This window comes from Melanotaenia boesemani, chromosome 8, assembly GCF_017639745.1.
Source record: "Melanotaenia boesemani isolate fMelBoe1 chromosome 8, fMelBoe1.pri, whole genome shotgun sequence".
NCBI lineage: Eukaryota > Metazoa > Chordata > Actinopteri > Atheriniformes > Melanotaeniidae > Melanotaenia > Melanotaenia boesemani.
In genome coordinates this window covers 26,074,474-26,097,061 of record NC_055689.1, presented here as the reverse complement: position 1 = coordinate 26,097,061, position 22,588 = coordinate 26,074,474, and the positions used below count along the sequence as shown (strand labels likewise).

The window sequence follows — 22,588 nt, the reverse complement described above, 5'->3', positions numbered from 1 at the left end:
TAAAATCAGGCCACTCAAGAAGTCTTCCAGGACCAAATGTTAAAATGAGGCTGCAGGTTTATTAATGGAGGATAAACTAAATTCTGGTGTGACACACCAGCAGGATACATCCCAGCTGAATAAGAAGGGATTTAATAGCAAAATGCAGAACTTAACCGTTCTGTACATACTATGATTTAAGGACTAGACCACCACATGAATTCATTTTTAGACATTTTCTTTTCTTTTAATATGTTTATCAAAGATCTTAAAGTAACGTTAATCCAAAAAAATTACATCTACATTTCTTTCCAACTGAACCCTCATTCACCCGCCTTTCCTCCTCCAAGACCCTGCATCATTTTCTTCCTCCTCTCCCTTGTTAGCATCAGATTTTAAAAGTTTTTGTGTGATTCCCTCAGGTGTTCTTCCTCCAGAGCGAAGACCAAACCAACGGGCTCAGCGACCCGGCCGATCACAGCCGGCTGACAGAGAATGTGGCCAGAGCTTTCTGCATGGCTCTGTGTCCACACCTAAAGCTGCTGAAGGAGGACGGCATGGCCAAACTGGGACTGAGGGTCACTCTAGACTCTGACCAGGTAGGATAAAGGAGGCCTGGAGGAAGAATGAGAACAGAAAGGAAGAAGATGTTTCTGGTGCTTTCATACAGTATAACAATAGTGTGTTAGTTGTTTTTGTTTAAGGGTGGCATCACAGACAGAGGGTGTTTGATCAAAACCATTTTTATTATTACATCACATCAGAAATAATTACTGAGCTCCAATTACTTTTACATTTTGTGGATTAATAATGTTTAAATGTATCATTAAATACCTTTTTTTTTTCCTGCAGTATCCCTCATTTTGAAGATGCAAAAGAATAGAAACTAAATAAAAGAAATGGTTTTACATTGAATCTAGCATCAGTGCAGGGTGTAGTGTGCAGAACTGGTCACACTGAAATTAATCAGAAATGAACAAACACAAAGATGAATTACGTTTATTTATATATTTGTGAAAAAGTCATGACAACTTCCAGTAGTCACCAAAGACGATGAAAACCACTCTGCTCCAAGTAGAAAAATGGGATGAATGTTACATAAATGTTACTCACTAACCTCCTCCCATCCTGTTTTTTATGTTGACGGTTTAAACTGACAGCGATAAGCTCCAGGTCTAACTTTGATTTACTTACACAGGTGGGTTACCTGGCAGGAAGTAATGGGCAGCCTCTCCTGTCTCAGTACCTGAGTGACCTGGACAGCGCTCTGATCCCCGTCATCCACAGTGGGGCATGTCAGCTGAGTGAGGGCCCTGTTGTCATGGAGCTGATCTTCTACATCCTCGAGATCATCTCCTAAGAGCCCAAAACCTCCCACTAACCTGCACACTTCACCTCCAAACTGTTTTTTTTTATTTTTAATACCTTCTAACATCATCTTACAGCTTGGTCATCTCCCTCCAACCACTTTCACCTCAAAAGAGCCAGAAAAACTGTGCAGTGCCTGGTGGGGTAGCATTCTTCAAGTTAAACCTATGCATCCACCCATCCTTGGTTTAGTTCCAGAGGGATTCTGGGGCCCGAAGAAGCTCTGAGCAGGATTCTCCATCACCTCTGCTGACAGGTGGAGTGATCTCTGGTCATCTCCACAGATTAGTCTGTCCTGATACCCACACTTGTGACATGCTTTTATCAACTCTACAGTTGAATTTCCAGAGCAATTAGATAACAATTATCAACATTAAGAGGAACATCATCAAGTTTGATAAAGTATTTGAAGGAGGTACGGTTGGTAAAAACTGATAAGAGTGCAGACGTTTTGGACAGAATACCGTTTGGACATGGGCAATCCAACCTATTCATGTGCTAACGTTGGTTCAGACAGTACAGCTAATAACTCTGCATGTGTTATCGTCTCGGTTAGAAGACGCTCGATATATTTTTCAGTCATCAAAGACTTCTTAAAGTGGCCTAAAATAATCATTTACAAAAGTAGAATTGTTGTGAATGTAAGTGTGGATCAATCTGCTAACATCTGCTAACGACACTGAACCAGTGCCACCAATTTCCTGATTTAGGTTTCTTTTTTTAAAGAAAAAAAAAGTGCAGAAACAACATCCTCAAGTGATCAGTCAACATGTTTGGGGACAAAAATAAAAAATTACATACACTTTCTTTATCTAAAACCAGCCTTTTAAAATACACAAACTGGGCAGTCTGACTAAAATCGTATTAAATCAAATTAGATTGCCAAACCCAGATAATCCTATTGAGAATCAAATTTCTCCTGCATGTAAATATTTGCGGGACCCAAACTGGCCCTTTACTCTCTGTGAATGCTCTCCAGTTACTGTTGTGGGATTTGAAGTAAGAGAATCGGGTAACAGTAGAAGAGCAGTAAGGGAATACATACGTGCTGTTAATGTCATAAATCATACACTAAATGTACAGAAATGTAAAGCTGTCCAATTCACTGCTCAGAACGGCACCAAACTGCTACTAGCTAAAATCTCAACTGGAAAATGCCCAAAACTTGAAGCCGAAATGGAGCATACCGTCAGCAAGCAAACCAGAGGGAGTTGTGAAATGATGCAGAGAAGAATAATACCTTGTACATCAGATGTAAGTCAGCCTCCTGTCCTGCTGCTGTTAAAACTGCAGCAACACAATCCCACAGCCTCAGATTCAGGTGGGTTGTGGTAAGATGAGACCAGGACTGATTTCCTACTTCAGTCATTAACTCCACTTTGGAAACATAAGTGTGACTTATGTGTAATGCACTAATCTCCAATTCAGTGCTTAAAGTGTGGGTATCTGGGCAGACCTGTTAGATCCTCAGCTGCTTACTGGACATCACTGTGGCAGCTGGAGGCTCTGAAGCAGTGAACTCTGGGTAAAACATGCCTCTGTGTAGCACAGATGCTGGTACAAGGGAGATGCATATCGATTGCTAAAAAGTTTGGACGATATTTTAAAAGAAAAAAAATGAAACAGAAGAGGAAGGTGCCTCTGTGGCGATTTTCGTCATGTTTTTTTGCACGACGGTGCTCAGTGCCTGCAGCAGAGAATCATCAAGGGAGGGGAAAAAAAAAATCTTGGCACCACTTTAAGCTTTACTCATCACTGACCAAATGCATTATGTCATGAACAACTGCATTGACTTGTATATATTTTTATAAGCAGAACAATTTCTCTTCCCATTACATTATCTGTAGCCTTCAGAGATCCCAGTATTATTGACGTGACCATCAACAACTCTTCTGACTGATGCCCTGTGAAATAAGATTACATGTTACTCTGACACTGTTTAACCCTCATGTCCTACACAGCTGATTTAGGGGGGGGGGACGGGTTTCAATGCTTTATGATTAACTCAAACAATCTGTACATAAAGCTCAAGGACAAGAGGGAAATCTGTTTTTTAACCATACCATCATCCTCAGCATCTCAGCTTATTTTGGTCTTTTTAATCATACAAAAAGAAAAACTGTTAAAGATGTAAAGATATATAAATACATACACTATATATATATACATATATAAATATAGAAAAACTATTAAATTGCAGAAGCAGTGCACTGGAGTCTAAGCCATTTACAGGAGTTGGCCCAAGCGACAGGGTTGCACTGTGTCCTTGTACACGGGTTTATTTTAGCAGCTGGATAGAAAAGAGCATCTGTAAAGACCCGGGGCTGAATGTATCTCATCTCACGTTTTCTGCATCCTTCTAAAGCCCTCAATGAAAGACGTTGCAGAACTCTGAGGAAGTGTTTTCATGGGCCTCAACTAGTGCATCTACGATCAGATTATTCTGCAGCCGCTCTGTCTGCTCCAGACTGTGCCCTCCTTCAGCAACATGGACCTGGAGAAGAAATCTACGAATGTATTCCTTCTGTTTCTTATTAAAACTTAAAAAAAAAAAAAAAAGTGCTTTTGTGTCTGCAAGACTAATCACCAAAAACCACCCTGTCATGTCAAAAAGTTCTGTACAGTGATCCCTTTGCTAATGTCTTTATCTTTAATCGTGCTAAAAGAAGGACTATTAAAAACGGGGAGAGATTTTGTCAAACTATTTCATTAAAGAAAAACAATCTGATTAAATTTAGTCTGACAATCACATGAAAATCTGCAGCAGAGCCAACATTTTGACTTTAAATTAGACCTGTAGTTATTCTCCATTTATTTCACAATTTCAAGTATTTTAGCTGCTCCAGTAATAAAATAATGTTAGTGAAGACTAAAAGGTCAAAATGTACCAGTTATGGGTTAGACTACTGATTTTTTTTCCCACTAATGGCGTCGCTCAATCACTGTCTTCACTGTGTGGCGTTCATCAGGCAGTCATCTTTTAAAACTTTAGCATAATAAAAAGAAAACTTTTTTTTTTTTTTCTAACTTTCTGTTTTCTGTTATTTTTTTTGGCATTATCTGATGTGTGCAATATGTCCGGAATCCAAAAAAAAGGTGCAATTTGTTTGAAAAGTAGCATTTGTTTTGTATTAATTTGTAAAATGTTACTATTCGAAACTGTAACACTGCATGCAAACAGAAACAAGCTTGAAACAATGAGTGAGTTAACTTTACATTTTAACAGTTATATATCCTCTAGATAGTGGATGAAAAATGTGCTCATTCAGTTCTGTCAAATGATTTTTCCTTTTTTTTTTTTTTTATATATATATATTTTAATAAATATCAGTCAAAATTGAAAAGCCAAAAAAAAAGTACATTTTTTCCTTTACACTACGTATGTCATGAAAATGGGTTTATTCCCAAACAAAACTGTACTATATGTAAAATAAAAACTTATAGAAAACTGATATGACTTCAGCTTTTTGTCTTAAAGTTTTTTGCTTATTATAGAAAGAAATTTCAGTAAGAAAACCAAATTGCATTTGTAAAATTAAAACAAGGTATTTAATAACACATTTAAGCATGATCAGCGTTTTCAGTCCACATTTAAAAACAGTCAGTCTTTGACTCTGTTACACATCATCTTGGGGTATTCAGATTATATAAACATGACATCACTGATTTTTGTAAACATGTAGGCAATCCAAATATTAAAAATGAAGTTAAATGGCATCTTTTAACTTATTTCGGACAAAGTTTTTTTTCTTCCTTTTTCTGCACAGAGCAAAATAAACAAACATGACCAAAGTAACACGTGTTGAGGTAAACCTGTGAAATGTTTGCACTTGGCTCAGTAAGTTTGTCATTTCTTTTGCAAGTATTGTTAAATTTTAACATGTCAGTCGGTGTTTTAAGTCAGAATACTTCAAACACATAGTCTTGCATCATTTGTTGGTTTTTCTGTTGTGTCCACTTCAGGAAGCAAATTAAAAAATGAAAACCATTCCAAGTTGTCACGTAAAAGGCTCTTCAGCTGATGAATGCTCCATTATGTTCACCAGCTGCACATTTAACCGCCTGATGTGAGTATTTAGAGCTGAAAGCAGGGACAGCATTACTACTGGTTTAAGGATTGCAGAATAAAAATGAGTTAAGTGCACTGTGGAGCACTTGCAGAGTCGGGTGGAATTTCTCTTATCTTGACTGTGACAACTGTCGCATCACATCACGGTAACTTGAGCAAATTAGAACAGCTTCAAAAATGTCTCACCTTCCATTAACATGAGTATTTTAACATTCACAGGGTTTACTTTTTTACAGAAGTGTACTGTTGTTTTGCAAAGCAGAAATTTGCAGATGGTTAAAGCCGAACCCCCAAGCTCATCTTGAGAAAAATGTCTTTGTAATTCAGGTAAACTGACACTTTAAAACTTTACTTAGTGCACATTTTTAAAACCACCTGATGAGAGGACTAATGCATAGTTTACATTTTGTTGCAGTGAATTAGATATAGATATTCCTCGTTTTTTAAATTAATGTTTTCTGTACTTTTATTTTTTATAGTACAGTCAGCTTAGCATTATGACTGTAAACGGAAAGAAACTTCCAACTTGGCTTTGCTCAAAGGTTACAAACTCCTATCAGAACCTTTGTAAGGCAATAATTAGTGACTAGGTAACATTCTGGGTCGATTCATTTTGCATTTTGCTTCTCAGTCAGTGAGTTTTGTGCATGTTCACGAGTGAGTCCAGTTTCCCTATGCTAAGCCAACAGCTCTGTGCCCCAAAATGCTATCGTTCTACTCATTAAACTTACTAAAGAAAACAAATAAGTAAAAAGTTTAACAGTATAGGATGCTTCTAAAGACATGTCACCTATTGAAGTTCACTAAATGACTTCCCAGCCTCCTCCTCCGTTATCTGCAGATATGATGATGGATTTGTCTTTAGATAAAAATCAGCATCAACTGAATCTGAAGTTTTATGCTGTTCTGCGTTTATGAAACGCTAACAGCAAAAGAGACGTGAGTGTGAGGTTTAGTGACCACGGTCAAACAAAAAGAGTGACGTGCAAAAATAGAACATGGCCTTTAAAATAACTACATAATTGTACCTTGTGTAGCTTCATTATTTCTTGGTTTGCTCTTGTTAAATCTGTAAAAGGTGCTGCTTCATCTGCTTTAGATTTCCACACCAAAAACAAACTGAAACTGAACTCCCAGCAGCCTAATGTGCACATTTACCACCTGTACTACATTTATGAACCTCTGGTGTCGTTACTGGGTTGGCAGCTAAATGCACTTTCAAATATGCAGGATTTTACAGCCACTTTGATTACTTTGGTATTAGTGCATAGGTGTAGTTCTAGATATCAGAGGTGTACAAGAACAGATTCTTTCATATATTATGTTATCTAAGGTTATGTCGGGCAGCAGGATCAGGGTAGGTCGGCACTCTTCATTAGTTGTAAAAACACTGCCGTCCCCAGGAGACCCACCAGAAAGCTGTTTAGGTGTTTGAGATTGTTACCTGAGTGTTTTTCCTCTGATTTAAACAACCTTCAGCTCATTTCCCTCAAGTCTTTCTGATGAATCACAGCAGCTCCTCAGACTGGAGAAGGTGGAGGCTCCTGTGACAGAGGTGAAGGCCTGGAGTACAATGTCTCCTCCTGGTGGACAGCTGTGTAAAAAAAAAAGAACTTGCGTGTCGTGCAAATGTGCAAAAGTTTTAATAGGTCAGAGACTAGTTCAGTGCAAACTGAACACCCTTGATCCCCGACCGCCTTGTGCTCCTCCTTCCTCCTTCCTCCTCCTCTTGAGTGTTTTTGAGTGCCTGTCATCTGTAAGACAAAGATCACACAGGTTCACCATAACTGTATGAAATAAATTGCTTCAAAACATATCTGTTAAAATTACATGACAGGACCTAATTACTCTGTCTCAAAAATAAACCTGTAACCAGCTGCTCCGCAGCTCAGATTAACATTATTAATTAAAAAGAAAACATTCATTTCATTCACTCATCCTGTCAAATTTTTTTTTCTTTGAACTGAAAAATTAAGACAGAACAAGTCAACTCTGCAGGCCAGGAAGGGTAAGACATCAGATTAAAAAAGACAAACTATAATTTAACAGAAGCATCTAAATAAGAACCTTGAGGCAAAGAGAAATGAAAAAGGAAATCAGACATTTAGTGTCTGGTTGAATCTGTGCTACCTTTTATGAGTCGATAACCAGCCAGCGCTCTGTGCTCGTCTGCATGTCCTGACCGCTCAGAGGCTCGCGCAGTCGGATCTTCACCTCAACACGACCTCCTGTGTGCTTTCGTCCATCCATCACCTGGCAGATGAACAGCAAGATGTCACATTCTGATATTTTCTTTATGATTAACTCATTTTGTTAACCCCTTATCAAGCGGGGTCATTTTGGTAAAAACGCCTGCAATATGACCTCTCCAAATTAGAATTACTGCTGTTATTGAACCCTCTGGATTGTAAGTACAGGCTTGGGCTCTTTGTAAAGGTAACGCTCTCTAGTTTCACCCACAGCAATCAGAATCACTGTAAGTATTACTGATAAAGTTATACACTTTGGAACACACAGAAAAAAATGTTTTTTTTTGTCCTCGCCTAACCTGTACGGACAGAATGAGACCAATCTTGATGGGAAATATTGATGTTTGACCTATAGAGAGCCCTCAAAGGTAAGGAAAGTCAACATTTAAACTTTCTGCTTTTCTGTAAAAAAGGCTTTAGTGTTAGCGCTGTGGTTGTTGCGTGTCAAAATGGTTTATATCATCGGAAAGACGAGACTTTGAGCTTTCATTTGATGTGTATATTGTGGGCATTCATGACAGAGGGGCTTGCACACATGGCTGCAATGTTGTTGATTAGTAGTCATGTAACGGGACCAGTATGTCTGCATCATAAGGGGTTAATTTATATCTTCATTCAAGTTGTTCTGTGGTCATTTTTTCTTGTGTGTTCTTTTCTTTTCTTTCTCCAAACTTAATGACGCTTACCTCTACGATCTCCCTGATTTCGCTCTGTGACTCTAGTTTTTCCAACTTCAAGAGGGCCATCCCGATGGGCTTGTCGCTCCGCAGGAAGCCCCTGTGAGACATTCAGCCATTTGAATGTGAGATTGTGTGTGAAATCAGAACATGAAGCAGCGGTTTCGCTGACAATCTACATTCATGGAGAACAACAGGTGGTTCTTCACTCAGAGCTCCCTGAAAATTTAGTTCAGCTGCAACTCAGTGCTTTAAACATATGAGTTGTGGGACAAATCTGACAAAGAATGTAGTCTAATGTAGTTTTTCCAGTTATCTTAATGGTGTACAGTACCATGAGTTTTCACAACAACGAGTTTGGAAGTAATTAAACTACAAAGTCTAAACACCTCACTTTTATCGTGCAATGGGAACTGCGACTCACCCCTTGTGCAGCAGTTCCAGTTTGAGGCCTTTAGACGACACCAACCTCCTGAAGCCGCGGTGGTTACGGTTGATGGACAGCGTGAAGCTCTGGTTGTATTCTGGTGAAAAGACAAACGACATGTTTAACTTCCAATCAGCAAACAAAGTGTTTTGGCTGAAATAATAATTAATCTAACAAAGAAGTACCAAGAAATCTAACATGTTTCCCTCAAAAACACTAACAGTAGTCACAATATGTGTAAACTTTTAATAAATCTGTATTTTTTTAGGCTTTTTTTCTGTGGATCTGAAGAAATATGTCATCAGTAATCAGCTGCCCAATGAAAAACAATTAAACAATAATCATTTTCACAATAATAGTGCCCCCCCCCCCCCTGTAAAAAGGTAAAAATCCTCCAAAAACATGCATGATAAGGAGGCATTAGTGACACAAGTGGGCTTAGAGCCGGTTCTCTCTTACCAGGAGAGTTAGTGTTCTTGATGACAGTCGTTTTGTGTCTCTGCGGCTGATCCTGTTCACAGCAGAAGAAAATAAACACTTTTAGGGGAAAACTGTTTCTAGTCTAAATTAATTTGTTGTGAAAATGAAAGAGCTGTAGTTTGAGGCTGGTACCGTGCTGGGGTAGGGGAAGTCAAACTTGACGTAGACATTCAGATCACTTGGCTGGATTCCTGAAGGATAAGCAAATTTATCCCCAAATATCACATTTATAGTTGAATAAATCATCATTTTTTTGTCTCTGAATGTGATGTTTGAATGTTAAAATAAATGAATAGACAAAAATTTAAAAATGAAAAGTTAGGAGTCAACAGTTCTTCATGGTATCTAAACATGTAAATATTTTTAGAGGTATTTAAAAATAAAACCAATTTTAAAAAAGAAAAGTTTTAACAGTCAGAGTATTTAAGCCAGCTGAAACATGTCCATCCGTCTTAGATGTAGAGACATGTCCCTGCCCTGCTGTTCTGTATTTAAAGATTGATTTGTATATATTGTGTTTTTACCGCTAGGCGTAGGAAGATTCATTCCTTTCACAATGACAACAACCAGGTCAGTGCTGCTCAGCTCTGGAAATATTCTGGAAAACAGAGAAACGACCAAGAGGAAGACAAAAAGAATCATTGACTGACTTGGAATCTAGTTGGAGTATAAACAGCAACATAATCATGCAAAGCAAAGGGACAAAGATAAACATGGATCTGCCTCAACCACTGTGAGACCCCAACAGATGGTCCAGAAGTGGTGTCTGTTCCAGTATTTTATCAACCAAAAGGGATGCGACTCCACTACTCAGATATCCACTGACAGTCGAGTCAGATTTTAGTCACTAATGCTGCTCACAACATGTAAATAGCACAGGAGAGTCTCGGTCCATAGTTATCTCATTTCTGACTCCACAATAGTTGAACGAGCAACCAAACACTATCAGATCAGGGGCATCCTTTTTAAGATTCATCCCTTAAAAGACCACCAGAGGAAACTGCACGATAAAACGTTTTTCATCTGGGATGCTGCATGACGTTGCAGCTTTACGCACCGCGTGACACGCTAGCAAACCGATATAAACACACCGGCCATTTTGAATGTGCACCATGGCTGATTCAGCAAAAAAACACGAGAGATTATTATTATTGGAAGAAAGGAAAAGAAAGAGAGAAATGGACAGAACAATAGATAAGACAAGAGTCAGGATAAGGATGCAAGACGGATCCCAAATTAGCCGTCGACAGGGGGCACGTCACTGTGAAAATGACAATAGTTCTGCATTGCGTCTTTAACTGGCGACACTTCATGTGAGCAGAGTAACACGTTACACTAATGAAACTTCTTCAGTTGGTTACTCACATGAATAAATTTCTTATTTTATGACAACTTCTGTTGAATTTAACTGCAAAAATCCGGCAAAAATGTTCCGATTTGATAACAGAAATCTGATCACTGCATATTAAAGTCCACTGTACTTACCCTATTGATTGCCAACATTTAAGCATTACAATAGAATATTCAAAAATGCAAATTACACTATACGCAGATGAAACTGCACTTATTATGCTCAAAAGACAAAATGCACCACAATAAACATCTTTGTGTTTTTAATGCAAATACAGCTTTAACTGAACTTCCCACCTCACAGTACGAAATGATCTCTCCTCAAAGTGATGATTAGGTGGAGACAGACCCTTCGACTGAGCCAGTTTCAGAACCTCCATACTCTTCTTACAGCTTTCTGCCATTTTCTCAAACCTAAAAGCAAATGTATGAAGACTTTACATCCCAATCAACACGATTCATTTATTCCAAACTTAATAGTAGGGTGGCCTAATAAAAAACATGAGTCTGTATCAAACACATATGTGTTTTACTGTAAAATCTAACTCCTGAAACCTTTTGCAAGACAGATGGACGCTTACTTTGTTGTTTCAGCAACGTTCCCCAGATGTGTGAACTGCTTCGAGTAAGTCAAGCATTTCTAAAAGGGAAAGCAAGAAGAAATCTTTTTCCTCATATCAACAATTATCAACTTCTCATTTCTGTTATTTGTTTCCTATTACTACTTGCTGCTACAAGTCAAAGGAAGTTTACCCAAAAACATAAAAAGAAATGAGTTTTTTAAATAAAGTAACTTATGAGTAAGAAGAAGGTGAACTGATCCTGCAGTTTTACCTCATACTGCTCTTTCAGGATCTTTGACAGCTGTGTGTAAACCTCCTCTGCTTTCTCAGAAATCTGCACTTCGCTGTGATGAACCAGGATGAAGTCGTCCTCTTCGTCACCAGGGGGCGACGGCATCTTCAGGCGCAGCACAAACAGTGTCAGTTACAACTTGATCCCTAAGCTTTTCAGGCCAATACTTTGTACTCTGAGCTGAATCAACACTATAAAATATAAACTTTAAATATTCCTCTGCTGAGAGAGACATCTGAACTGAGATACTATCTGCAACAATATCCCATGTGAAATTCTCTTTTTCACACTGTAAAATCCCACCACCAGAACAGGACTTGTAACTATATGCTTACTGTGCTGATGTCTACAGATTTGCCGCTGCGTGCTGCTTCAATCATGGGGTCCAAGCTCTTTGCGGTGCGGAGGAAAATCTTTGCCTGCTCCATGTCATTCTTCTGCTTCGCCTGCAGGGCCGCTTTCATGTACTGTTTCTTCCGACCCTCCAGGAGCTCCAGCTGCTGAACTGCTGGTGAGTGGACAAAGACAAAATACAGCGCAAGTGGACAGTAGATGAAGTTATGTGGATAATTTAAGATGTCTACTTCTAAACAATTGACAGTTCAATCTTGTGTTGACCTGAAGTGTTAAAAGATATTGTGGAGTGGCAACATGGTCTTTCCACCTAGATCCCGGATAAAATCTCCTGAAGGTCAGCAGGTGAGGTGATGTGAGAATTAAGGAGGTAATCTTCAGGAGCATTTAGTAAAAATAACTGCTTCATTGTCTTTACTGCAGATGGGTTGACCGCTCTTTAAGAATGGACTTATCACCTCTGTGCTTCCTTCCCTTCACTGGCTTACTGTTGGCTCACCTTAAATGGCCTTTCCCCAACACACATCTCAAATTTACTAACCTGGTATGTGCCTTCCCAACCACTGAGATCCACAGATAGTGCCCTTTAATTATCCTCTGATCACAGCTTGTGACAAAGGGAGATCTGGCTTTTTCCATTAGAGCCCCCACGCTATGCAATTCTTGGCCTGCTGCACTCAGATACAACATCTCTTGATACCTCTAATATAATATCAATACAATAAGGAGCTTCATTTGCTATTTTCAATGTACTGTAAAGAAAACAGCAGTTTCCACAACTAAATTTTTCCATCATGTGCTGCCTCTTGCACACTAGTCAGTCCCCATCTCCCTATCTCCAGCTGAACCTTTCCTGCTGTGATGAAAGTCATCTGTATCATGGAAATCATTCTGATCTGAAGTCCATTTTGGAGGGATTTGGTATCAAATAGTTCACCATCACTATCAATATAAACACCAATGACATATCAACGAGAAGAAAATTAGAGAGTTGAATTAACTACTGAAAATGAAAGAGACAAGACTGGAAAGATTCTTCTCCTGTTTCCATCTTGACTGTGTGGTGTTGTTGAGGACCTGATGGTTGTTTGGACAGGGATGCAGCTAACCAGCATGCTGACCTGCTGGAGAGAGTCCTTCCCTCTGAGCTTTTCTGTCAGGTGAAGCTGAAGGAGATCTTTTTGGTCTTGGACCTGAAGTGGAAATGTCTAACACGGGCTTCTTTGGCTTTTGTGGAACAGCAGGTTTTGACTGTAACAGACACAATATATAAACCACTCATCCACAAACAAATGAACAAATAAATATGAAAATCTAAATGCTTGCAAGACAATACTGATAGCTCACCTCTTCCTCCCTCTCATCATCTTCTTCATCTCCTACTTCAGCAACATCAGTAGAAGCGAGTTTGCTGGCAGCCTCAAGAGCAACAATAAGTCCCTGCTCAGCTCCTGCTGCTTTCTGTCCGGGGATTGGAGGAAAGCCTGAAAGATGACATGTAGGTTGACTTTAGAGATCATAACAACTTGTTTCCAGATACAGACTGTACAGAAAAACCCCAGATCTACAGATCTAAACACATCATCCAAATCTATTTTGTCAGGAGCCAAGTGTAACATGGACACGAGCCTATAACTTCAAATACATGATTCTCACCAGGCGGAACCGGCAGCTCATCAAAGTTGACTGATTTCCCTGCTTTGTGAGTTCGGATGGCACTTTGATATTGCTGCAGGAAGGAGGTTAAAGAGATTTTAACAGCACAGCTGATGCTCAACGAATTAGCTTAAAAGGACAAAACGATTAAATTTAACATGTACAGTCTTTATAAAAGAGTATCAATAAACAACTTAGGTTTATGCATATATATTATAAACTTAATGTCTTTTTAAACAGAAATATCTCAGCAATATTTTCTGCAAAAGCTCCAGACTTGAAACCAATTTCTGACTTTTGTATAGATTTGTATGTAAATATGAATATCATGCATGAGCAGGGAGAAAAGTCACATGAAATACAAACAATCTTTTAACAACAGTTCTATAAATTTAACTACATAAGCCAGAAGGTAATCCCTCTTTCTACCTTAGCAATACGGTCATGCATTCGCGCCTTGCGGTCATCTCCGCTGGCTTTAGCCTGAGCACACGCCTCCACATACTTGTCTCGCCTCTGTTCAAGAGCCTCCAACACATCTTTGGGAGCTGAAGGGGCAGCAGGGACTAAAGGAAGAAACAATGAGTTGACATCCAAAGCTGTTTGCACACAGCGTGTTACTACGATAATATCTGATACGTAAGCAGAGTAATGGACAGGTCATGAAGAAAAGTGAAATTAAGAGACTACAACATCTACAAATCTGTCTACAACAACAATACTACCAAATATATCAAACTGAATAGTGCTGGACCTGGAGCTGTTGCAACTGGTTGGGTGACGTGTGTGTTTTCCTCAGAGAAAGGTTCATTTACTGCGGCAGAGCTTCCTCCTGCACCTACAACATAAAAATATGTGATCAACTGACATGTTCACAAGCAGATCCGAAAAAATTGTAGCTCATAAAATTAGTAGACTTTTCCACTGACAGATGGCTGACAAAAGGTGTCCACGTAAAGTGTTGGCCCAATTTAGTTTACTTTATTCACACACACAGAAATACAGCGTATAGAGTAAACATTTTTTAAGCTACTTAAAGCTTATAATAGGGGCCCCAGTGGGCCAAGGTGAAGAGCAGCTTCAGTTTTTCCTGCATCATCTCAAGAACTAATCAGATGATGTCTGTGGTGGAGAAGAACCTTAGTTGGGTAAAGAGCCAGTGACTTGATTTTTTACATTTCAGTTATCTGTTGTGCGCACGTATGACTTCGTTGTTACCCTGGAAAGGAGCACTACCATTAGGATAAAAATCCTTCTCAGGATATAAAAAATCCTTTAAAACTACTTTAAAACTATTTGAGGTAAGTCTTCTTTCAAAGGAAACAAGCGGTTTTAAATACGAAACCACCCAAAAAAGAGCAACAGGGTCATCATTTAGTTTGTAACCTCTCTTTATGTCAGCTAAATTAACTGTTGTACATTTCCTTACCCACATTCCTTTTCTCAGCCATCTTTGCCACCTCTGCTGGGTTTCTGGACTGTCCGATTTCATTAGTAACTATAGAACCCCATTACTGAACTTTGGCAGATTTTCGCACTTTGGTGCTCCCTAACAAAGGTTACTTCAGCATGACTTGCATCCTGTCTCTACTCTGAGGTCTCTTAAGCCATTAAAGGTCAGTCAGATAAGACTCTTATCTTATTGTTTGCTCTGTCATTTTTTTCCCTTGCCTTCTCTGATAATGTCCTCTTGGGTTTCTTTGCTCAAATAGCCATAGCGCACATGCAAATTCAGTATTAATACTGGAAAACAACTTGTTTTAACCAAAACAAAATGTGTTGTTTGATTTCCTGACCCTCTCCTGGAGATGGAGGAAGGTCACCGAGGTCGACTGCTTGTCCTTTCTCCAACGCCTCCACCACTGCATCGAACCTCTGCACAAAAATAAAAAAAACAGACCAAATAACAACATAATGATGCTCTTTGTCAGCATCCGCATTGTTGGCATATTTCACATTTTCCTGAGCGAAATCCTCCTGTCTGAACATGCAACGACACACTCAGAAAACAGAATGCACGTATCCTGCAATGCCAGCTTTTTACATCAATTTTAACTCAAACATAAGAATACATAGTTTGGTTTAATCTCGTGATCAATTTCTGGTAAACAAACTTTAGCGTCATTTCTGCTGATTCCAGAAGTATTTTTTTTCTTTTAGAATATTAGTTTATACATAGAAAGCCAACTTTATTTTGGAGATAGCTCATGGTTATAGCTTACCTTGCTGATCTTGAAGAAAAGTTTTGCTTGCTCCATATCTCCTTGCTTCTTGGCTCTTAGAGCTGCCACCTTGTATTCTTTCTGCCTCTCTAAAAGCATCGCCTTGGTCGCCTCATTTGCTGTGGATTCCCCGGACAAAATAGACAAGTTACCATAGTGAAAGGCTTCATTCATCTCACAGTGAGAAGCTAGAAGACACCCACTTCGCCTTAACCATTAAAATTCATCTTTCTGGAATCCAAAACCCAAAGGCTGGTTAGAATAAACTGAGAGATCCATTATAGATCATTTATAATCCAGTGCACAATAAAGTGTCCTGAAATACAGAGTAGAAAATCTGTAAAAATAAATTATTTATGGCAGGTCGTTTTATAGGATAACAGATACAGAACATTACGGCTAACACTGAACTCAGTATTTGTTAGTTTAGGTTTAAATGTGACAATTACTGTAGATGTGACATAAAGGGACAGATAATAGTGTACTGACTCAAAATGTGGGACAGTAGAGAGGGACAAAAATCTTGTATTATCTGATTATTTTTTACACCAAAATAATCAGGCAAGCTACAGTTTATCTTACACACAACTGAATATACAAACACAACCCCACATTTAGGTCCAAGACTCAAGTGCACAACCACCTGCAACTATGAGCTGCTGTATGATCAGGAATTCTGTTCTCTATCACCAACACTCATCAGATTACCAAATAGCTTCACAGACACTCAATCCACACACCTTTCCCAAACAGAGTCTTTATCTAATCATGTCTGTTACTGAAAAGGCAATCAGATATTCACAGACTCTGCATGCTCTGATTACTGGCACAATTTTTTCTTTCACTTTACGGGAAAAAGTGAAAATGTGTACTAGTTTCCCACTCTCTGTGACAGATGGCGTGTTTAACTTCACGCCAACAACTGAGGTCATCCAGATCTGGTTCAACACTTATTTTCAAGATGATCTGGCAACAAGTCAGGCTGAGACTGAGCATCATGCAGCCTTCAATATGTTTGACAGCATTTGGACCAGAACGTGCATATAACTGCATGTTTAAATTTATTTTTAATAAAACACAACTGAGTAATAGCCAAATTGTAAAAAAACAAGTGGAAAAAGAGGCCAGTCTCCAAATATCATCCCCCAAATCCAGCTGAAGGATCTTGAGAGAAAACCAGTCAGCTCTCTAAGATCTAGAGATTCTTGTTTGTGTGTACAATAAACAATTTCCAGGATTTATTTTTTTTTAATATTGAGTCTCTCTGATTCTCTACAAAAACGTGGAGACAGCATACAGCTTCATGCAGCTACAACAATTATACCGTTTTTATGGGAAATACACTGAAAAACTTTAAACTGGAATAAACCATTAAGTGTTTAAAAAATACAGACAAATAAATGCAGACATTTGGTATCCAAGCTTTGGAGTTTATGTTTAGATGTGGTAAACTGAGAGAGAGGCAACACTTAGGAATAGTTAGCAGCATGAAAAATTTTAAGATTTATTTTTTCTAATTGAATTTTCTGTAATAATCATGATTATCCCAAATTAAACGTAACAAGGGAAACTTACCATCTGTCTGAATGGTCTGCAAGGGTTCAGCAGATCCCTCAGTTTGATCCTCAGGTGATGGGAGGCTGCTCGAAGAGGGCAGGGAAGCAGAAAAAGACTGATGCTCCTCACTGTTGGGTGTGATGATTTCAGGCACAGCAGGCGGCAGAGTTAAAGCCACCAACTCCTCCTGATGAGCGGGCTCAGGAGGTGAAGGTACAGGGGGAGCAGGTCTTGCAGGAACAGTTGGCTGAGGGGCAGCTCTCGGGGCTCCAGTGGCAACAGGCGGAGGGATCTCTGCCTCCGTTACAGGCCTCCCTTTTTTCACATCAGCCAGCATTGACTCCAATGTCTGTAAAGAGCAAAAGTAAAAGGCGGTTTAGCTAAAAGTTGCAGAAAATGTTTAAGATCCCAGCTAAAAAATCACAAAATGTGGAATAAAAAGTAGAATTGTAGCAGTTACGTTACAAACCAATGAAATCTCAGCAGTATCTGTAAATTCCACAAGAAGTCCTATAAAACGGCAGGATTTCCTCCAAACAGTGTAATGATACACACAAGAAGAAAAGAATTTCATTTTTGTGTTTTAGGATTTTTTTTTAAATACGGCTGACAAAAATGTGCACGTTCAGCTGAGAGCAGGGATTTAATTTCACAGAAGATACTTTTTTATTTATAAAAATTGAGTTCGCAACATGAAGAGTGGGCTTGAGCAAATTAAAGATAACATAAAAAAATCTTTACTGTGTAAAGTCATGATAGCTTACACTGAATTGTCATGATCATGTTGATGTTATTAGATGGTATAAGTTTTTTTTTCTATTGACGTTTGAAAATTTGGGTGGTTAAAACATTACAAGTTGAAAGTATGATGCCCTTCAGCCTTTATTGGTAGTACTAATATTTCTAAAGAACCTGTTAATGTGGTATTTTCTGGGCTTGTTATCAATGGGTTTAAAGTGATTGATAAAGAATGAGTAGAGTGAGAAGGTATCTGCTACAGCATAAACAAAAATAGGGTTGACAAAACGCTAACTTATTTGAAGGCCGCTGTGGGCTAAATTTGGGGTTATCTGCCAGACGCGAGTTCCAAAGTATTCCCAAGCACTTCTGTGTCAGCAGCGATACGTTTATTCTTTCCAAGCATGGTTCCAAAACAAATCCAAACAACGAATAAACGATATTCTAACTGAAACAGACTTATACTCTAAATTATGTGATTACACCATCAACAGAAAATGTGACCACCACCGAGCTCACCCCACTTCCTCATTCATTCATCCAAAACACCTGTGAGTTGGTACCTTTCAAACTTTGTGACACACATACGCCCACAGCAACACACCCACCACCCAGATGCCGATGCTGCATGTCACCTGTGCCACCTCATAAATATGCAAATATACTAATATGGCTCCTACAACCTGCTTATCTGAAATTAAATAAAGATGTTAATAACACCTAGACATGCTCGTATGTTTTCATGAAGATGTAGTTTCACCAACCTTCAGGCCACGGTCATATCTTCTAACTTTGGATGTCTCCCCTACAGTTTTGGCATGCTCTATAGCTGCCTTGTACATGGCTACTCGCTCCTCCAAGGTATGTTGGAGGCTGCCGGGTGCTGCTGAGGAAGCCTTTATTTCCTGCTGCTTCACACGAAAAAACACAACATGTACTTAATGTTCATATTCACAGTTAACAACTGGTGGTGAAGAGATCAAAAACTGTGGGATGATAACATAAACATGAAAATATGTAAAAGAGAAAAACTAAAATATTAACTTTAATATCTGAAAATCTTATACAGGCACATAAGACATTCAGAGCATTTCAAACCAATGACACATGCATCAGGAAGTACGTAAATAGGAATGCAGTTACTTATACCACAAAGAATGGAAATTATTTACCTCAAGCGCATCTAGTCCACAAGTGCAGGTTAACAGTTATTAACTAAATAATAACATTTTCAATAGCTCACTTTTGTAGCAAGTGGTAGGAAAGCAGGACAAAAATCTCTGTCTCTTCCTATTACCGGGAACACAGAAATCATCTGACACGTCTATTGGTGGTGTCAGTTTCTAGGCTGGCAGAGATCAGCTTTTATTGTACCTGCACCACTGGGGACTCTGGTGTTTCAGCTTGACAAGACTCATCAGTGACAGAGGATGTGGAGGAAGCAGATACGACATCCTCGCCCTCCTCCTCACACACCACTTCCTGTAGCTCTGCCTGATGGGGAAAAATTGTAACAACTGATCAACGATCAAATTCATTTCTCATACAAAACACTATGTGTCTGAGTTTGTGAAAGTGAGACCAGATTTCCATTTGTTTGTGTCAAGTTCTGTCTATTTATTTCACAATTGAAAATGCAGCAAAACTAAATGTGTTGATGAAAATTAAACTCTAATTTTTTAGTTTAGTTTACTCAGTCAACTGTAAGGATGGCTAGACGTGCATTTACGCTTGCACATGATCTACAGTTCTGCTCCATTTCTACTGGACTGAAAAAGAACAAGGCTTAAAAAATAAAGTCAAATTTTTGCTGAAAAATTGCCTCTGGTTACAAATCCCTATGAGAGCGATGTGTATAAGATTACAGTTCCCGTCAGATGTTTGGATCCAGTCATATTAGAAATTAACGTCATGGCTACGCTGGGCTTTTAGTGATGATGATCTCTTAGTTTGAACAATTAGAACAACTTTTATCAAAGGAATACAAAAGGAAACAATAAATTTGTGCCAAATTCATTTTTTTTTTAATTGAATGTCTTGACAGGACTTCCTTTTACCTTCATAAATCCTGTCATGACATTATTTTTTTTTTTTACATCTTTCAAGTCTCAACTAACCATTTGCTCTAGTCCTCTTCAACACAGAGATATTGGTAAACACATCTTCAGTTTGTCACTACGTTTACACTGACCTTTTGTGTCTTATGGACAAAATATGTCTTCAAACATTACTTTTTGTTTTAAAAGTCAATGATCTCTTTTAGGATTAGAATAAATTCTGATCTTATGCTATGAGCGATACAAACCTCTCTGGAGCAAACTGCTTGCTTTGTAAAACTAGAGGCAGAGCTTGGTTTTTATGCACTACACATTTGAATTACACTTCAGCTCAAGATTATTAAAGCTTAAAATTTCAGATTTTGTTTTGTACTGCTAGTTATCGATAATAACTTTAGTTATAGAAATATGGACTAATACCTCACACTACTAATTTTATAATAGATTACTAAATTTCATTTATTTATTTTACTTTTAATAATGTATTATACTTTAGATTTTGTTGATGTGTTTTATAACTTTATAAAGCACTTATAAAGCAACATCTCATACCTTTTAACTGGACATTATTGTTAATAAATTCTTACACTGCAAGAAACTTTACCCCGGAATAAGACCAAGATTTTAAATAAATACATTAAGCACCCACCAACAGCTCTTCGTCATCTTCAACATTGTCGTCGTCATCATCATCCTCGTCTACATCTCTCATACACTCGTCAGCCATTCTTCCAATGTCCTCCATAGGCAGGGGGTCTACAACACAAACATGTTGTCATGTAGTCACGTAGTGACAGACTGCATAGCAACAATATCTTGTGTAAGAATGGTACAGTAACTATGCAGAAACATGATGCAGAGGGATTTTAGTAGCTTAACTTAAACCTATGCTCAAAATTACAGGTACCATATCTCCAAAAGTAATCACAAAAATCTGGATCCAATCTGAGTATATCCTATGTTCTGTTTTATAGTAATAATGAAGGTGCTCTATGAGAGCTGCTGTCAACAACACTGCAAGTTTAAGGTGGGATTAACAAGATGTCAGTTTGACACCTAAATATATGTGGTAGACTGAGAATAACTTACAGGTTACAGTTAAATTAGCTCTATGATGACAACAATACATAATGGCATTGCTTTCCTTTGACCTGGGATACTGGGGGTTTACTGGTAGTAATGCAGAAGTCTCAAATCAGCTGCAATCACAATTAAGATAACAAGTACACGTTAAATGTAAAAGCCAACTGATTTGATGCCATGATCCAGTACTTTTCACATTTAAACAAGCAGTAATATTTAAGTGAAAATTTATAGTTTTGTGCCGCTTTCAAATACAAGAGTTCAAGAGGTGGGTTCGTAAAATCTCTTTGTCCAGGGTTTCATTATCTAACTATCCGTATATGTTTACAAAACTGCAAACAAGAACAGCTGGACTCACTTTTACCCTTCGGCTTGGCTCTTCCTCCTGCAATAGCTTTATTTCCAGTAATAGCAGCAAGTTCCGCTTCTAGGTCCGGATCGTCCAGATTCTCCTCCATTCCCATTATCATCTCCTCTGGGTTCAGGTCTACGAACAAACCCATCTAAAAGCCAAATTCGTAGTTAAACTTCACACCTTCATAGCAGCTATCACGTTAATGCTGCTTTAATAATTCTGCTTTCGGAAGTTGTTACCTGCTTGGCTGCAGCAGCGCCCTGCCCTTTCGGCATCGGTGCTCTCTTCTTCTTACCAAACATGTTGTTTGTGTTTCTTGTTGTTGTTTAGTAAACAACCCAACTCAGACCCCCGTGATTCAAACTGCACCTAAAAACAAAAACGTATATCGAAAATATGCACCCTGGAGTTAGGTTGCGGTATTGGAAATCATGTGAGCGGTTGTCAGGTGGCTTCCTAACAGTCTGACAACGAGATGCCAACTGACGCTGTTAGCCCAGCTAACTGTTAGCTAACCATGTTTCTTTCTCCAACTGGAAAAGTTTATTTGTGAGCAAGAAGTTGTTTGTCGCTGCCACTGTTAGCGAGTACGTCAAATTGACTAATATAACGTTAGAAGAGCGTGGATTTTTACCTGCTCTTTCACCACTTCATGAGGTAGTAAGTTTCTCTTCTGCGGTTTGACAGCGCCTATTTAACTACGCATGCGCAAAGCAAGTATGCGGTTGGGTGAACCCCGAATCTTGTCTGACAGGCAGGAAAATCTCTCAACGTACGAGTACACGAAATGCATATAAACCAGTAAAGTTAATTTCTGTCTGTAAACTTTAAATGAGATCCATAATTATTTTTCATATACATGAAACGCCATGAATCAAAGAAATGCCATTCCTGTCAGACATGATATAAATTCAGGTGATTAAACAGTAAAAAAAAAAAAAAAAAAAAAAAAAAGGCCTGTAACTGACAAGACATTGACATAAAATTCTACACATAAACCAAAATCTTCTAAAATCTGGATACTTTTCTTACCAATGAATCTGACCAAAGTCTTACATCACAAAATAATGCATTTCATAATAATTTTCAATAAAACTTCAGGTGGAATTTAC

General features: G+C 38.5%; 2 protein-coding genes across 8 annotated transcripts in view; one reads left to right on the top strand and one right to left on the bottom strand.

Moving 5' to 3' along the window:
• zfyve9a (zinc finger, FYVE domain containing 9a) overlaps positions 1 to 3,940 on the top strand; it is a 35,416-nt gene extending 31,476 nt beyond the window's left edge. For both annotated transcript variants that reach the window (XM_041993305.1, XM_041993304.1), the window contains exons 18-19: positions 402 to 578; positions 1,178 to 3,940. In XM_041993305.1, the coding sequence (XP_041849239.1) occupies positions 402 to 578; positions 1,178 to 1,339 (339 nt within the window). In that variant the 3' untranslated portion in view covers positions 1,340 to 3,940. The remainder of the gene's footprint in view (positions 1 to 401; positions 579 to 1,177) is intronic.
• A 3,103-nt stretch (positions 3,941 to 7,043) lies between these two features.
• On the bottom strand, positions 7,044 to 22,212 carry cc2d1b (coiled-coil and C2 domain containing 1B). Of its 6 annotated transcripts, none has more exons than XM_041993306.1 (25): positions 22,111 to 22,212; positions 21,716 to 21,845; positions 21,480 to 21,624; positions 20,688 to 20,794; positions 19,356 to 19,475; positions 18,746 to 18,892; positions 17,262 to 17,592; positions 15,687 to 15,805; positions 15,261 to 15,339; positions 14,219 to 14,302; positions 13,894 to 14,030; positions 13,465 to 13,537; positions 13,156 to 13,292; positions 12,918 to 13,059; positions 11,790 to 11,962; positions 11,434 to 11,559; positions 11,181 to 11,239; positions 10,897 to 11,013; positions 9,774 to 9,847; positions 9,382 to 9,440; positions 9,229 to 9,280; positions 8,767 to 8,866; positions 8,352 to 8,442; positions 7,547 to 7,669; positions 7,044 to 7,170 (listed from the first exon to the last, which is right to left on the bottom strand). In XM_041993306.1, exons 2-24 carry the CDS (start codon positions 21,776 to 21,778, stop codon positions 7,550 to 7,552), a joined length of 2,655 nt encoding a protein of 884 aa, XP_041849240.1. In that variant the 5' UTR covers positions 21,779 to 21,845; positions 22,111 to 22,212; the 3' UTR covers positions 7,044 to 7,170; positions 7,547 to 7,549. The 6 variants fall into 6 exon arrangements, with proteins under 6 accessions (XP_041849240.1, XP_041849242.1, XP_041849244.1 ...); XM_041993308.1 differs by having other exon boundaries at positions 11,790 to 11,959; XM_041993310.1 differs by having other exon boundaries at positions 12,930 to 13,059.
• Positions 22,213 to 22,588: the final 376 nt, after the last annotated feature.

Excerpts from the sequence above, each read along its gene's own strand:
- cc2d1b (XM_041993306.1), bottom strand. The coding sequence starts at position 21,778 with ATGTTTGGTAAGAAGAAGAGAGCACCGATGCCGAAAGGGCAGGGCGCT. Across the intron at positions 17,593-18,745 it reads GATATGACCGTGGCCTGAAG|ACATTGGAGTCAATGCTGGC; the intron begins GTTGGTGAAACT and ends TGCTCTTTACAG. Across the intron at positions 11,963-12,917 it reads TCCAGCAGGTCAGCATGCTG|CAGTTCAGCAGCTGGAGCTC; the intron begins GTTAGCTGCATC and ends TCCACTCACCAG.